Source organism: Macaca nemestrina, chromosome 6, assembly GCF_043159975.1.
Source record: "Macaca nemestrina isolate mMacNem1 chromosome 6, mMacNem.hap1, whole genome shotgun sequence".
NCBI lineage: Eukaryota > Metazoa > Chordata > Mammalia > Primates > Cercopithecidae > Macaca > Macaca nemestrina.
The window spans coordinates 42065152-42083376 of NC_092130.1; the positions used below are offsets into that span (position 1 = coordinate 42065152).

The window sequence follows — 18225 nt, forward strand, 5'->3', positions numbered from 1 at the left end:
TGAAGTTAAGAAAGTTCAATAGCCTTTCTAGGGGTTACACAACTATTAAGTGATAGAGTCAGGGATGGGACCCAAGTCATCTTACACATAGTGAAGTGCTCACCTATCTAAACCATCCTTTTTAAGGGGACGGACAGACCTTAGACAGAATAATGCAGAGTCTCACCTCAGTTACAGATACCTCCATAAGACGAGTGATGGAGTCTTGATGGCTCACAACACCATAGAGCCACCCTTCTTCCCCCTCTGGCTGATATACCTTGACCCTGTGACCTTGAACACTGTAGGGACCTAAAAGGGAGATCAGTCAGTATTGAATATTTTTGGCTAAGCTATATTTCATAATTGTTTCTAAAAGTCAAAGGAAAATTAGGTAATGTAAATATTTGGCACTTTTGGTCCCCTTTTATAGAATTGAACAAATGAGCAATTCCAGATTTACCATACTCAGCAATTTAAAAACAAAACCTGAATGGTTTCTTCCAGTGGTCTTTGTAAATTCTTCATTTATTCACAAATTCCTCAGACTTTCCCAGCCCTCCAATGCCCCCTTGCCTCAATCTTCCAGTTCTGAAAGTATTATAGGAAAGGAAAGCAAACTTCCAAATAAAAAACTACGGTAGTATGAAAATGTAGTTAGATACCTGACATGTATCTAACTACATGTACATGAAAAAAGTGGGAGGCCACTAAGTTGAATGTGCTGTTATGTTATGTTGTTATGTTATGTTATATATGGCCGTTTACATTCTGGTATCTGAGTTTCAATAACAGTGGGTGGAGAGTTCAATTTACGACGTTTCCAGCCTTTTGCACTAATAAAAGGCTGAACAAATATAGCACCTGTCTTCCTAGGAACGCAGAGTTTCAAATATATTACTTTATCAGCAGGTAATGTTACTCTGCAATTTAAGCTGTCCTCCAAGGACAGTTTCCCCCCCGCCATATCCTTGTTCATTGAGACTAGATAGCTAAATCGTTACCAATTTTAGATTATTCTCTCTCAGAGCTAAAATTAAGATTCTGTAACTTTTCTATGTCCTACCTCTCCTTCTGTCCACTCAATTTTCTTTTCTGCTACCAATTTTCCTCATATTCTTTCTTCCACTGTATCTTTCCTTGATTATTTAACATCATTTTATCCTGACACCTTCCTTCCCCAATAGGTCAGTTTTTCTACCTTTACCTGTTTAGATTTATTTTGACAAAAGAGAAACAAGGAAACTATTTCCCTGAAAATAATGATTATTATGAGATCAAGAAAGGAAGGGGAGTGAATGTATAACATAAATGAAGCCAATAGTTTACACCTTTTGTGTAGAATCTTGGGCAAAACTTGTATCTGAACTTGAAAGCTAATAATTTTTTTCATTCTTAAAAACAACATGCTTTTAACGTGAATGAGTCTGTGGACACATTATACTCTGCACTCTAAGTTATTTGTTGGTGTTTTTAGTTCTTGAGAAACTTGTAGATTGTAAGTTAAAAAAGCAAAGATTTTCTAATTCATTGCTATATCCCCAATGCCTTAACACTGTCTAGTACATAATATTTAAGAAATTTAAAAAAACTAAAACTCAACTCACAATAAAACTGTATATTATGAAATGCAGAATGAACCGGAAACGCTGGTCTGAATGAGATCCTGTTTTTGCTCTAAGAGCATCTTAAGGGGATGGATGGACCTTAGACAGAATAATACAGAGTCTCACCTCTGTTACAGACACCTCCATGAGACGAGTGATGGAGAGAGAATGAGATCTCTATTCTAGAGATCCAGCTAACTGGAGATACTCTTTATTTTTATTATTTTTTAATAAATAATAATAATTATCCTTCATGTAGCATCTGACTCTGCCCACAAAAAGAAGATAAGTACAAATGTTTAAGGTTGCGTGGTATCCCATACTATCACTCAACAGTGATCATTCACCTGAATCAGAGTTCAGGGACAGAAGACTATCTGTTCTTACCTCGGCTGAATATCTCCTGTAGCTTTTGGTCACTGATCAAAGCATTAACTGTTTCTCTCAGTGCAGCATGTTCCAAAAGAAGCTGGTTTTGGCTATCTGTTCCCATCTGGTAAAGATAAAAGAAGAAAACAACTGAATGTTAACATGAATAGCAAACATCTAATCAGTTGAGAAAAATCATATCCTAAGGAGCTGCGTATCAACATTTGCCAAACGGTATCTACAGAACCTTAGTCTCAGGCTAGGTGTGGTGATCATGCCTGTAATCTCAGTACTTTTGGAGGCCAAGGCAGGAGGATCGCTTGAACCCAGGAGTTTGAGGCTGCAGTGAGCTATGGCTGTGCCATTGCATTCCAGCCTAGATGGCAGAATAAGACCCTGTCTCTTGAACAACAAAAAAAAGAGAAGAACTCTAGTCTCATGAAATGTTTTGCAAAAATTAAGAATGCTAGGATCAATTAGGATTAGGAAATATTATATATCTTTCTACATACAATAGCCTATTAAAGACTCTGAGAAGATACATGAAAGAAACTTATTTAGGCCAGTGTTTCTCATACTTATTTGACCACAAAACATTTTATTCCTTGTACATCTTTTTTCTTATTTCAGTATTTATCCAAAATTTACTAAGTGCTATCTCATAAAGCACTAAGATTATAAATATGAATAAAGCAAGGTTGCTGAGAGGGAATGAGGCCTAATGAGCAGGGAAGACATATCAACAAAGAAATCATCATTAACATCTCATGGAAGACAATTTAGGAAATAACTGCTCTTGTCTGTCTTAGTAAGACAGTAAAACTCTTAGTCTCCTGATTTTCTTCCTGCAGACAGCAACCCTTACAAGTGAGAAATAAATGTATTTTCCTAAATTCTGAAACTATAACTCAGACACTGGTTTGTTTTAACTATTAACTAGTCCCTTTTCTTTGTAACTATGATACTTCATGCTGTTTGGAACCAGTCCAAACTCCTGGATGTCAATAATGAATAGGCCCCCTTGGACTCAAGTTACAGAAATAGCCACCTCAGAGAAGCTACCTCTTCCTTTTTTTTTTTTTTTTTTTGAGACAGTCTTGCTCAGTCACCCAGTTGCCCAGTCGCCCAGTTGCCCAGGCTGGAGTGCAGTGGCACTATCTTGGCTCCCTGCAAGCTCTGCCTCCCAGGTTCACGCCATTCTCCTGCCTCAGCCTCCCAAGTAGCTGGGACTACAGGCGCCCACCACCACGCCTGGCTAATTTTTTTGTATTTTTAGTAGAGACAGGGTTTCACTGTGTTAGCCAATATGGTCTCGATCTCCTGACCTCGTGATCCGCCTGTCTGGGCCTCCCAAAGTGCTGGGATTATAGGTGTGAGCCACCGCACCCGGCCGAAACCACCTCTTCTGAAGAGACTCAGAATTGTGGTCTTAAATCTTGGGTGGTTTTAGGGTAGGGTAGAGCCGTGTAGAAGAAGAAAGAAGCCTCAGCCACCAGAAGTACTTTTCAAGGGAGCAGAAAAACTTTAAAATGCACAGGGAGATTGGGTACGGTGGCTCACGCCTGTAATCCCAGCACTTTGGGAGGGCAAGGTGGGTGGATCACTTGAGGCCAGGAGTTTGAGATCAGCCTGCACAACATAGCAAAACCCTGTCTCTACAAAGACTACAAAAATTAGCCAGGTGTAATAGCATGTGCCTTTGATCCCAAGCTAGTTGGGAGGATGAGGCACAAGAATCACTTGAAACTGGGAGGTGGAGGTTGCAGTAAGATGAGATCAAGCCACTGCACTCTAGTCTAGGTGACTGTCTCAAAAATAAATAAATAAATAAAATTTATAAAATACCAGGTACGGTGGCTCACGCCTGTAATCCCAGCACTTTGGGAAGGCCAAGGCAGGTGGATCACCTGAAGTCAGGAGTTCGAGACCAGCCTGACCAACATGGTGAAACCCTATCTTTACTAATAATACAAAAATTATCTGGATTTGGTGGCACATGCCTGTAATCCCAGCTACTTGGGAGGCTGAGGCAGGAGAATTGCTTGAATTCAGAAGGCAGAGGTTTCAGCGAGCCAAGATCACGCCATCGCACTCCAGCCTGGGCAACAAGAGCAAAACTCTCTGTCTCAAAAAAATAAGTAAATAAATAAATAAAGGCACAGCGTATTTACTGGAGGAAGTAATATAAGAAACGCTAATATGTTCCCACCTAGCAAAAGGGGAAACACCTATATTTATACCAACAAAGAAATTAGCAATGAGAAAAAAATAGGCTCAAGGCTGAAGCAAGTGTTAAATACCTGAAACAGATGCAGCCCATTGGCATCCGACAGGAACCGAAGCTCTCGATCCAGAAGATATTCCACTGGAACCACAGAACCCAAACCCAATTTATCTACAAGGGGAGTAAAAGTCTGTGAAGTACAATGACAAGAAATTGATTAGAACTTGGGAATTAAAAAAAAATAGCAATTCAAACAAATCTCTAACTTCAAAGAAATAATTATTTTATCTTTCATCCCAGTAAATACAGATAAGCTAAAGCATAAGTCCTTGGAAACATTCCCAACCTGGCATCTACCCCTCAAATAGTCATGGGAAGCTAACTAATGCAGAAAGTCAGCTCAATACTCTTATTGGCTAAAAAGGACAAGAGGAATCAGAAATTCTCCTAATTCTGCCTAGGAACAGGGCCAATCTTGTCAGGTTTCAAGGGAGCTAAATTACAGTAAATTCCCAGAATAAAGAGTTATACTGTTATCATCGCTAGAACTCTTGAAATCTTTGTGAAATTTATAAAATAATTAACGGCATAAATATGGTTAATTCATATTAGCATTTCATAAATAAATAGCCTACAAAAAAGTCATGAAGAGACCCCATATGCACTTATACAAGAGCTTTTCCTAAAAGTTCAACTGGAAAGTGGCCTTAAAAACAAATGAGGCCGGGCTCAGTGGCTTGATCACCCGAGGTCCGGAGTTCGAGACCAACTTGACCAACATGGTGAAACTCCGTCTCTACTAAAAACAGAAAATTAGCCCATTGTGGTTGTGTGCCCCTGTAATCCCAGTTACTTGGGAGGCTGAGGCAGGAGAATCGCTTGAACCCAGGAGGCGGGGGTTGCAGTGAGCCGAGACAGCGCCATCGCACTCCAGCCTGGGCAACAAGAATGAAACTCCTTAACAACAACAACAACAACAAAAAACAAATGACAGGGCTGGGCGAAGTGACTCACCTGAGGTTAGGAGTTCAAGACCAGCCTGGACAACATGGTAAAACCCTGTCTCTACTAAAAATACAAAAATTAGCTAGGCATGGTGGTGCATGCCTATAATCCCAGCCACTCGGGAGGCTGAGGCAGGAGAATCGCTTGAACCCGGGAGGTGGAGGTTGCAGTGAGCCTAGATCGTGCCACTGCACTCAAGCCTGGGTGATAGGGTGAGACTCCGTCTCAAAACAACAACAACAAAAAAAGCAAATGAAAAGACAGTTTAGTAAGTGATGATATATATCATCAATAGGTTAAAAAAATTGTTTTGAATATTATTTATTTAATTTGGTTAGCCACATGAGAATTAGGATTTTTTAGAAGTTACCATTTATACCCATACTTTGCTAATAGGACAGACAGAAACAAATGGATACTCTCACAATTAAATTTTATAACACACAGCCAGGCACAGTGGCTCATGCCTATAATCCCAGCACTTTGGGAGGCTGAAGCAGGTGGACTGCTTGAGCCCAGGAGTTCAAGACCAGCCTAGGCAACATGATGAGCAACCATCCCTACAAAAAATACAAAAATTAGGCTGGGTGCAGTGCTGTGCGTCTGTAGTCCCAGCTACTTGGGAGGCTGAGGTGGGAGGATGGTTTAAGCCTGAGGGTCAGAGGTTGCAGTGAGCTGTGATTGCACCACTGCATTCCAGCCTGAGTGACAGAGCCAGACCCCGTCTCAAAAAAATAAAATAAATTTTATAATGCTATTTTATTTCACTCCATAATTGAAAAAAAACTTCAAAGGTTACAAATAATGTTTCAAAACCTTGCTCTGAGAAAAGACTAAAGGTGAAAAAATTCTTTTCATTGTTTTTTTTTTTTGTTTTTGAGACAGGGGTCTCACTCTGTCACCCAGGCTGGATACAGTGGCACAATCATGGCTCACCGTAGCCTCAACCTCCTGGGCTCAAGCCATCCTCCTACCTCAGCCCCACAAGTAGCTGGGACCACAGACATGTGTCACCAGACCTAGCTAATTTTTATATTTTTTGTAGAGATGGGGTTTTGGCATGTTACCAGGATATTCTCAAACTCCTGAGCTTAAATGATCTTCCTGCCTCAGTCTCCCAAAGTGCTGGGATTACAAGGCATGAGCCACCATGTCCGGCCAAAAAAATTCTTTCATATCAAATATCACCTAATATAAAACGTTTTGGAGGACAAAGGAGAAAAGACTGCTCCTAATTTTTGCATTAGTAACTTCAGAATAAACGTATGTTAAGGACAAAGTATACAGTTCTTATACATACTCTGTCTGTAACATGTCATAGTTATGTTTATAGGAGTAAAGCTCAGATACGTTCCCACCCAGTAAAAGCCACTCACCAGGGCTGGCCATTGTGCAATGGAGACTCGAATGCCCTGGAGAAGGACTGGGTCCTCACGGGGTGCCCATACAAGAGATCCTTCCAGCAGAAGCACAATAACTTCTTCAGCATGAACTTTTACCCAAGAGTGTTGTTTCCAGTTACAGCCATCAAATTCTACAAAGATCTGCAAAAAGAGATAAAAAGCAGTTTGGAAGTCACACTTGGAAAAATCTCACACTATACTTACAAATGAACATAAACCCCACTGTTCTGAACAACTGACTAGGAATAATTCTAACTTGTGTTTAAGATCTTTTAATGGATGTCAATAAAAATTGATCTTCAGAGCCAGGAAGCTGGTCTCAGCCCCATTCTGAAAAGGAGGAACAGAGTTAAGGAGGCATGAACTATTCACAGTCATTCAGTAATTTTTAGTCATGTCCCTACTGAAATTGGCAACTCTTAGTTTCTAATTCATATTTACACAAACTAGCTGAGGGCATACTATACTAGGTTCACGAGTACAGAAAGGAATCTGACATACTTCTTGGTCTCAAAAAGCTCATAATCCAATGGGAAGAAATTTTTAATACTTCTATTGAAATTGTGAACTTTTAATTATTTTTTCAATAGGTGATGTATGTATATGGCAAAAATTCAAAAAGATAAAATGCTGAAAAACATCGTTCTCCCATTCCTGTGTGTGGATTCTATTGATTGATTGATTGAGACAGGGCCTCACTCTGTCGCCCAAGCTGCAGTGAAACGGCGTGATCTCAGCTCACTGCAACCTCTGCATCCTGGGCTCAAATGATCCTCCTGCCTCAGTCTCCCAAGTAGCTGGAACTACTAGCATATGCCACCATGCCCAGCTTATTTTTTGTAGAGACACAGTTTCACCATGTTGCCCAGGCTGGTCTTGAACTTCTGAACAAGCGATCTGCCCACTTCAGCGTCACAAAGTCTAGGATTACAGGCGTGAGTCACTGTGCCCAGCCTTTTTTAAAATTTAAAATTAAATTAAAATTAATTATTTCAGTAGAGATAGGGTCTTACTATGTTACCCAGGCCAGTCTTGAACTCCTGGGCTCAAGTGATCCTCCTACCTTGGCGTCCCAAAGTGCTGGGATTATAGGTGTGAGCCACCACACAAAGCTGCATGTGGATTCTTAAGTGCAACTGTCAGCAGTAATCTCACATCGGCTAGCAAAGACTTGCTGTAGTCACAATGCTTTCTTCTTCCCTGAACAGATACTTCACTTCTTGAGATATACTTAAGTAGACACTGTATTTATACAGTTCTGAAAGCAGATTACATTAAATGAAGCTACATTTTTCTAATAAATACTATGCTTAGATTTGACCTTTTTTTTTTTTTTTTGGAGACAGAGTCTTACTTTGTTGCCCAAACTGAGTGCTGTGTGGCACAATCATGGCTCACTACAGCCTTGACTTCCTAGGCCCAAGCAGTTCTCCCTCAGCCTCCTGGGTAGCTGAGACTATAGGCGCACACTACCATGTCCAGCTAATTTTTGATTATTTGCAGAGACAGGGTCTCACTATGTTGCCCAGGCTGGTCTTGAACTCCTGGAGCCAAGCAATCTTCCTGCCTCAGCCTCACAAAGTGCTGGGATTATAGGTATGAGCTACCCTGGCTGGCCCCAGCTTTGACTTTCTATATAAATTCTGACTTCTGAAGATGAGTCAACACAGCATCAAAAGCTACATATGTGGCCGGCCAGGCACAGTGGCTCATGCCTGTAATCCCAGAACTTTGGGAGGCTGAGGCAGGTGGATCACAAAGTTGGGAGTTCAAGACCAGCCTAGACAAGATGGTGAAACGCTGTTTCTACTAAAAATACAAAAATTAGCTGGGCATGATGGCGGGCACCTGTAATCCCAGCTACTCAGGAGGCGGAGGCAGAGAACTGCTTGAACACGGGAGGTGGAGGTTGCAGTGAGCCGAGATTATGCCACTGCATTCCAGCCTGAGCAACAGAGTGGGACTCTATCTCAAAAAAAAGCTACATATGTATATAAATTATCACTATTTATAATAGATATGTCCAGTGCCTAATATATAGCTGGTCACAAAAGGGCCAGAGTATTTATTTATTTATATCCCACTCCATCAACTAAGGATTTTTGTTGGCTTTTGGGAAACACGTGTAACAAAACAATAAATTATAAATTAAAATCAGAGCCAAGCAAACTACAACAGGAAGTCACTATCAAAGTTAAAAAAAAAAGGAAAACTTAGCAGGAAATAAGGATCTATATAGCTGCTGTGATTCTATGACTTTTTGTTTTTTGAGACAGAGTCTTGCTGTGTCACCCAGGCTGGCACGATCTTGGATCACTGCAACCTCCGCCTTCTGGGTTCAAGCGATTCTTCTGCCACAGCCTCCCGAGTAGTTGGGACTATAGGTGTGCACCACCACGCCCAGCTAATTTTTGCATTTTTTGTACAGATGGGATTTTGCCATGTTGGCCAGGCTGGTCTCGAACTCCTGGCTTCAACTGATCCACCCACCTTGACTTGGTCTCCCGAAGTGTTGGGATTACAGGCGTGAGCCACTGGGCACAGCCTGTGTAACATATTTGGCTTTAAGTTTCCCAAAGCCCAGTATAAAAATGGAGACAAAGTCAGTTGCATAGTTCTTGTTGTCCACAAGGAAAACACACAGCAATTACTCAGGGAAGCAAAGCTTCTCCAACTACTTGGCTCTATAAAATTTCTCACATGAGGCTGCGCGCAGTGGCTCACACCTGTCAGCCCAACACTTTGGGAGGCTGAGGCGGGCGGATCAAACCTGAGGTCAGGAGTTCGAGACCAGCCTGACCAACATGGAGAAACCCCATCTCCACTAAAAATACAAAATTAGCTGGGCGTGGTGGCGCATGCCTATAATCCCAGCTACTCAGGAGGCTGAGGCAGATGAATCACTTCAACCCAGGAAGCGGAGGTTGCGGTGAGCCGAGATTGTGCCATTGCACTCCAGCCTAGGCAACAAGAGCAAAATTCTGTTTCAAAAAAAAAAAAAAGAAAAAAAAAGCTCACATGAAACTTCTTAAGGCAACACTAAGTGATGTAGGACAATATTAGAATCCCCATAGACGTGACTCCCAACTGGCAACTGCGGAGTTACCAGGAGAATCTGTAAGTATTAGGGGCACCAAGCATTTCCTAGAATGAATGTCAGAGGTCTTGCAGATGTATGTACTATCATTTTTCAAATACATGTAGATGATGTAATTAATAAAATTCAAATCTATTAAAAATTGTTAATAAAATTTTATGTTGATTTTACCACAGTGAAAAAAATTTGAAGAAAAATATTACTGAATTCACAATAGCTTTTTGTTTGTATACGTGTTCTCAAGTAACCAACATAAAAATTATAATGATATGAAAATTCAGGAAATTTACACTTGGAAAGTATGGAACCATAGCTCAGTAGCCTGGCTACTGGTTTAATCTCTTCACAGGTAACAAATCCTTGTGAACTGAAGTGCATTGCTGAAAAGTTATCCCAAAAGTTAAATTCGTTATAAAGTTCTAGTTCTATTATCTATAATACTCCAACAAAGAAATTAGCAATGAGAAAAGTAAGCTTCATTTCTACTTAATAAAAAGACGCAAGGCTCAGAGAGGAGAAGAATGATTTTTACAAAGAAAAAGGACAGAACACTGAACTGCAGTATATTTAATATATAAATAGGCTCATTCATACATACATGTTATAGGGGAATAAGACATAGTCCCTGCCTTCAGGTAACTTACAGGCAACTGGAAAGAGAGAGATGTATTCAAACTTACTTTAAGTGCAGACTCCGGCACCAAGAAAGGCAGCATAATGTACAAAGCTTGGAGCTCATGTTCCAGGAGGCCTGGATTAGTGTCTCAGTTCCACTCTCTTGCAAAACCTAGATAACTTACTTTTCCCTCCTCAAATCTTAGTTTTCTCTTTTGTGATATGACACATCTTTCTTACCTCATGGACTGGTTGTGAAAATTAAATAAAGGAACAGATTCTAAAGCACTTTGGCTGATTATAAAGCACTATTTGGGCAACAGTATGTCACAGGATAAATAGAAACAGGGTAAAAAAAAGTATGGTGGGTATTCAGAGGCATAAGATCACTTCAGAGGTGCAGAGGAACTGATAGAGACTGAGGACAACAAAAGCCCCAGTTAAGTTCTGGGATGGCCAGGAACTATTTAACATACTATGGAGGAAGCAGTAGCAAATAAGGCTAAAAAGGCTAGGAGTAGATGTGGAAGACCTTGAACACTTGGATAAAAGATTGGCGCTTCATCCAGCTGTCAATGGGAGGTGTGGGTGTGTGCATGCAACTATCATTAAAAGGTTTTGTGTGTGTGTATATGGTGGGGGAGTAGTAGGGAGTGTTCTTACATGACCCAGAGTTAGGGGTAGTAAAATGAGGAAGGAAGTGACTTGTGCTTATGAGAATCCAAGAGCCCTATCACAAAGTTGATGACTAGCTGAACATAGAAGTACGGGAGAATTGAAAAATGACTTCGATTTTGAACCAGAGAAAAGAAGTGCTGCCATCACAAAGATGAACTGATCTCAGGAGGACACAATGGCTGGAGGACAGACAAGACCTTGCAAACCATGAAAAGCAGCCTGGAATGTTCAATACCCAGATTGGATCTGACCCTGAGTGACACAGTACTCTACCAGGTGTCCTCAGAAAACCAGAGGTTGAGGCTCCATGGTAACCAATGGCTAGGTGCCATGATGAATAGTTCTAATCTGCCAACCACTTTAAAAATCAACATAGGAATCATAATATTCTATGTTATACCAACACACAAAAACAAGAACAACACTAAAATAAGCCACTGGGCTAAAGCTGTAATGATTTTTATTCTTTGTAGATAAGAATTTGAATATTTTAAAAGTTAATATTCAAGAATCCAATACTATCATCACATACCTAAAAACATTAGGAAAAAGTTAAAATATTTGGGAGTTACATTTTACCTAATTTAAGGGCAATTATCTCTTACCTTACTTGGGGAAAGGATATGGAATAAAGTGTTAAATCTGAAAAAACCCTGGGATCAAACGACAGCTCCAATCTGATAATATGAATTTGTTTTGAAAGCAATATGGAATGTAGATATATATAAACATGGACTATGGATATATGTAAACATATTCCCCCAAGAGTGAAGCTTGTTTCTGGCCCAGGACTGTACTTGGCTTCCTAGCTACAAAAATGAAAGAGTTGAACATACAAGGTAAAGAATCATTTCATGTGGGACGCGGTGGCCCACATCTGTAATCCCAGCACTGTGGGAGGTTGAGGCGGGAGGATCACTTGAGTCCAGCAGTTCAAGAGTTCAAAACCAGACCTGGCAACATAGCAAGATCCTGTCTCTACAAAAAAAAAAAAAGAAAAAAAAAAAGAAAAAATTAACCAGGCATAGTGGGGTACACCTGTAGTCCACACTACTCAGGAGGCTGACATGGGAGGACAGCTTGGGCCCAGGAGTTCAAGGCGGGAGCGAGCTATGATCATGAGCCTGTACTCCAGCCTGAGCAACAGAGTGAGACCCTGTCTCAAAAAAAAAAAAAAAAAAAAGAAGAAAGAAAAAGAAGAAGAATCATTTTAAATCTAAGTACATAGAACACATACTCTTAATGGTAGTGGCCAGGGCACAGTACACAAAGAAGGGATATAAACTAGCAAAAATAAAGGTAGTGATTGGATTGAGTCAGAGATGACCAAGGGAGGCTGATAATCTTAGTAGGGGAGGACTAAAACAGTTTGAGTTTTTGTTTGTTTGTTTGTTTTTCTTTTTGAGAAGGACTCTCTGTTGCCTAGGCTGGAGTGCAGTGGTGCGATCTCAGCTCACTGCAACCTCTGCCTCCCGGGTTCAAGCGATTCTCCTGCCTCAGCCTCCTGAGTAGCTGGGATTACAGGTGCCCGCCACCACACCAGCTAATTTTTGTATTTTTAGTAGAGATGGGGTTTCACCATCTTGCCCAGGATGGTCCTGAACTCCCAACCTCATGATCCACCTGCCTTGGCCTCCCAAAGTGCTGAGATTACAGGGGTGAGCCACCACGCCCCGCCAAGATAATTTTTTAAAAGCCTGATTAAAACAAACCATGATCAGCTAAGAAATTTTTTAAAAAGTCAGATTAAATTTCTACTATTAGAGTAAAAGTAGCAAATGGTACAACACATGCTTCGGTTAGAACCCAAGGATTACATGTAAAGTATTTTATTAGTTAAGAAAAGTTAGTGTTAAAATTCTTGCTTTCATTTCTCTTTGTGGTCTACATGTGATTTATATTCATTTTAGTGACATTTAAATAAGTTATTTAAAAATAAATTATCCTAGGTTTGACAAAATCAGATGGTAGTAATACAAGTGATATGGGGCTTCATGTTTGTCATGTAATCATCAGTTTGGATTCTGGCTGTTCTCAAGGCCATTCTTACTATAATTAATAACATTATTCGTTTATTCACTCTCTTAACACAAATAGAATGCCTCTTATAAGTGAAGCATTTGCCAGGGCCAAGAATATCAAGGTAAATAAGGCAGCAAATTGACAGTAGGGACTCACACCCTAGACAAGCCCAACAGAGAGGTACAGAAATTATTTCAGTGCGAAGTAATCAGGATAATAATAAAGATTTGAATAGGCTATGTTAGATTAGACAAGATGTCTGCTTTGGGAAACCAGAACATTTTCAAGAAGAGGTAGTAGTATACAAACTGGGTCTTAAAGGACAAGCTGCATACTTCTGGCAGAAAAAAGAAGGAAAGACTTTCCAGCAGGTGCAAAGGCAGAGAAAAATAAAAGCAGATCAAGTGTCCTGGGAGCAGTAGGAGGAGGTGGTTAGTAAGTAAGCTGTAAAGCGCTCTGACTGGCATATTAATGGTTGAAAAATTGAAACCTGTTGACAAAGATGCTGTTTGGCCAGGAGTGGTCTTTCGTTTGTTTATATTGTGCATTTGAATATCTTTTTTTTTTTTTTTTTTGAGACGGAGTCTCGCTCTGTCACCCACGCTGGAGTGCAGTGGCCGGATCTCAGCTCACTGCAAGCTCCACCTCCTGGGTTCACGCCATTCTCCTGCCTCAGCCTCCCGAGAAGCTGGGACTACAGGTGCCCGCCACCTCGCCCGGCTAGTTTTTTGTATTTTTTTTTAGTAGAGATGGGGTTTCACTGTGTTAGCCAGGATGGTCTCAATCTCCTGATCTTGTGATCCGCCCATCTCGGCCTCCCAAACTGCTGGGATTACAGGCTTGAGCCACCGCGCCCGGCCTTGTGCATTTGAATATCTTTAAGCAGCGTGTGCACTTCCAGCGGCTGCCAATGCCCACTACACCTTTTGGTTTGTCACCCAGCTGTTTTTCACAAGTCTGGTTCCTCCCTAGACCTATCTGAGCTTATGTTGCCTCTACAGGCCTTGAAGGAGCACTGACAGTTTTAAAGGTGGTGGGGAGACCTAGTAAACTATAGAAAGATAATGGGGTCCAGGAATGGTGGCTGATGCCTGTAATCCCCAACACTTTGGGAGGCTGAGGTGGGAGGATCACTTGAGCCTAGGAGTTCGAGACCACCCTGGGTAACATAGGTGAGACCTTATCTTTACAAAAATAAAAAATTAGCTGGGCATAGTGGTGTGCACCTATAAGTCTTAGCCACTTGGAAGGCTGAGGTAGGAGGACTGCTTGAGCCCATGAAGTCAGGGCTACAGTGAACTATGATCATGCCACTGCACGCCAGCCTGGACAACAGTGAGACCCTGTCTCAAAAAAAAAAAAAAAAAAAAAGAAAAGAAGGAAAGAAAAAAGAAAGACAATGGGGGGAAGTTCTCAAAACTCAGTTTAAACAGGAAATCAAAATGGAAATTATAAAGCATTTTATAATTAGGTGAATAACTAAAATACAACTTATACTATGGAATAAATAATAGGAGTTTTTAAAAATGAGATCTATCTAATAGACCAATGTGGAAAGATCACTGAGATACATTATGTGAGGGAAAAAAAGCAAGTTGCAGATTATCTGAGGGGAGGGGATTGTGAGTGGGAGGGCTGGGATGAGACAGTGAACAGTATTTTAGCCTCATCGGTAGATGTTTCCTTTTTTAAAAAAGAATTTACTTATTTATTTATTTATTTGTTTGAGACAATATCACTAGGCTCACCGCAATCTCCGCCTCCCGGGTTCAAGGCATTCTGTGCCTCAGACTCTCGAGTAGCTGGGATTATAGGCAAAGCACCACCGCGCCCGGCTAATTTTTGTATTTTTTGTAGAGACGGGGTTTCACCATGTTGGCCAGGCTGGTCTTGAACTCTTGACCTCAAGTGATCTGGCCGCCTTGGCCTCCCAAAGTGCTGGGATTACAGGTGTAAGCCACTGTGCCTGGCCTAAAAGAATGTATTTATAATTAACTTATTTTTTTAAAAAAAAGAGGAAAGAATTGCCTTTGGGGTCAGGTTGGAAGATATGGATGGAAGAAACCGGAAGCAGGGAGACCAATTACAAAGCAATAATAACCCAGTTAAAAGACCTAACCCAGTAAGGGCCGTGCGTGGTGGCTCATGACTGTAATCCCAGCACTTTGGGAGGCCGAGGTGGGCGGATCACCTGAGGTCAGGAGTTTGAGACCAGCCTGGCCAACAGGGTGAAACCTCCGTCTCTACCAAAAATACAACAATTAGCCAGGCGTGGTGGCAGGCACCTGTAATCCCAGCTACTCAAGAGGCTGAGGCAGGAGAATCGCTTGAATCCGGGAGGTTGCAGTGAGTGGAGATTGCCCCATTGTACTCTAGCCTGGGGGACAAGAGCAAGACTTTGTCTCAAAAAAAGAAAAAAGAAAAAAAAAAATACTGGATGAATGTAAAGTATATTTGAGAAATTAGAGATAAAAATAACAGGATATGGTGATGACTGTGAGATGGTAAAGGAAATCAAAGATAACTTTCCAAGGCTCCTAAATTTTCCAGTTTTCCTACCTATACTCCAAACAAAATGTGAACTCTGTTAAAAATAATATTACACAACTGTGGGATATCTTGTCAAGGTGGGAGTAGATGCATGAGTTGAATACCTCTGTTTTCAAATTAAAAATAATTTTCTCTTTACAGTTTCTTTGACTCTCAAGAGATAGCTTTCTACCAAATATCCCCAAATTTTTCTACTTTCTAACATCCTGAATAAAATAAATGTGAAGTACATGGGAACAACGGAAATAACCTGAATCTAGTGCTTTCAGGGGTTGTGGAATGACAGATACAGATTTGCATCCCACCTCTCCCATTTCTTAACTGTGTAGCCTGGAGCAAGTCACTTTAGCCTCTTTGAGCCTCACTTCCTTTGCCTATAAATAGGGACAATAAAGACCTCAAAGGATTGCCTGTAGGATTACAAGAAATAAAGACTTTAAATGCGTAGCAGAATATGGGCTCCAGATAAATGCTTATTCCATAAGCAAACTCAGGTCAGAGTAAAAACTGGCATGACTTTTTTTTTTTTTTAATTGCTATATATCAAGAATCTTAAACATGTACATACTCAGTGTCTATCATACCACTTCGGACCATAATCCTAGTAAATAACCCTAAACACTGAAAAGGTTTTATTCACAAAAATGCTCACCATGGCATTATAGATGAAGCCTAAAATCTGAAACAATTTTAATATCCAATGAAAGGGGAAGAGTTAAATTACTCAGCCAAAAAAAATTACGTGCATAAGATTACGTTCAAATTCCTTGCACAGCATTTATTATTTTCTTTTGGGTTATAAAAGCAATACATGAATTACCAGTGGAAAATACAGAAGAGCACCAAGAAAATTAAAATCACCCATAAAATGAATAATTTTTAGTAAAAAAGGAAAATAACAGGCTGAGTGTGGTGACTTATACCTGTAATCCCAGCACTCTGGGAGGCTGAGGCAGGCAGATTATTTATGGTCAGGAGTTCGAGAACAACCTGGTCAACGTGACGAAACACCATCTCTACTAAAAATACAAAAATTAGCCGGGCATGGTGGCACAGCACCTGTAATCCCAGCTACTTGGGAGGCTGAGGGAGGAGAATGACTTGAAATCGGGAGATGGAGGTTGCAGTGAGCACAGATCGTGCCACTGCACTCCAGCCTGGGCGACAGAGTGAGTGAGACTCCATCTCAAAAAAAAAAAAAAAAAAAAAGAGGAAAAAAGAAAAAGAAAAATAAAGAAAATAACTGCCACATTAAATGAAAAAGCAAAATTAAAAATTAAAAATGCAGTATGAGGCCAGGCGCGATGGCTCATGCCTGTAATCCCAGCACTTTGGGAGGCCAAAGTGGGCGGATCACGAGGTCAGGAGATTGAGACCATCCTGGCTAACACGGTGAAACCCCGTCTCTACTAAAAATACAAAAAATTATCCGGGTGTGGTGGCGGGAGCCTGTAGTCCCAGCTACTCAGGAGGCTGAGGCAGGAGAATCACTTGAACCCAGGAGGCGGAGGTTGCAGTGAGCCGAGATCACACCATTGCACTCCAGCCTGGGAGACACAGCGAGACTCCGTTTCAAAAAAAAAAAATAATAATTTCTACATTTTGTATAATGGACATGCATTACTTTAGAATTAGAAAAAGAAAACACCAAATGTTTCAAATCTAAGAAAACAACCCGGACGCAAATCACAAAACCAAAGGCAAGTGTACCTTGGATTGGAGTCCCAAATGTGACTCCAATATCAAGATGAAAAAATTAGTAGTGAGTCCATATCAATAAAAACATGTAAAGGAAAAAAATTGAAAGATTATAAAGATAACGGGGCTGCAGAGTAGAAATTCCGTAATAAATCGGAAGTGAACATCAGCCTAATAGGGGCTTCAAAATGTTCTACTTTTTTTAGACAGAGTGGTTAGAGAAAAGAAGAGAAAAAAGAGAAAAATCCATGTTTCCTGACCTCCATGAATTTACAATCTAGTAGAACAGATAAGCAAGTGTGAAGGATGGAAGACTTTCCCTCTACCTTCTGAAGGTTAGGTGATTAACAGTCAGCAGTTTAAGGAGAGAAAAATAATACAAATTTGTTACATGTAGGGGGCATCACAAGAAGGAAAAGTAAATACCCAGAACCCAGTGAGACTGAGAAGCTTTCTTGTATTTCTAAAGAAATTATAGAAATAGTTTTTATATAATTATATAATTATAAAATTATAGAAATAATTATATAATAATATAAAATTACAGAAATAATTACATTTCTATATTTCTCATAGGCAACTTAGGGGAGAGTAAACCACATACATTATTCACTTATTTAAGATATTTTGTGTGTGTGTGTGTGTGTGTGTATACAAAAAAATCCTGGGCTCAAGTGATCTTCTCTATAGGTCGACACCACTGAACCTGGCTTAATGATTTTTGGGAAAAAAATCAATGGGTCCTCAGAAGAACAGGTGACAGCTAAAGCTGCCTGTCTGCATGTGGTATAGACCTCCAGTCTCATCTCCTGTGATAGGAATTAATCTGCCCTGGTTGATAAGGTTAGCAGGGAAGAGATTCATGACAATAGCGTTCCTTCTTTTTTTTTTTTTTTGTTTCTTTCAGGCTGGAGTGCAGTGGTGCAATCTTGGTTCACTGCAACCTCTGCCTCCCAGGTTCAAGTCATTCTTGTGCCT

General features: G+C 40.4%; 1 protein-coding gene across 1 annotated transcript in view; it reads right to left on the bottom strand.

Moving 5' to 3' along the window:
* The window catches only part of LOC105467079 (lysine demethylase 3B), an 86308-nt gene that overhangs the window by 59025 nt on the left and 9058 nt on the right, over positions 1-18225 (bottom strand). The window contains exons 2-5 of the mRNA XM_071098362.1: positions 6561-6728; positions 4256-4369; positions 1974-2079; positions 167-291 (exon numbers count right to left, since the gene is read on the bottom strand). Of these exons, the coding sequence (XP_070954463.1) occupies positions 167-291; positions 1974-2079; positions 4256-4369; positions 6561-6728 (513 nt within the window). The remainder of the gene's footprint in view (positions 1-166; positions 292-1973; positions 2080-4255; positions 4370-6560; positions 6729-18225) is intronic.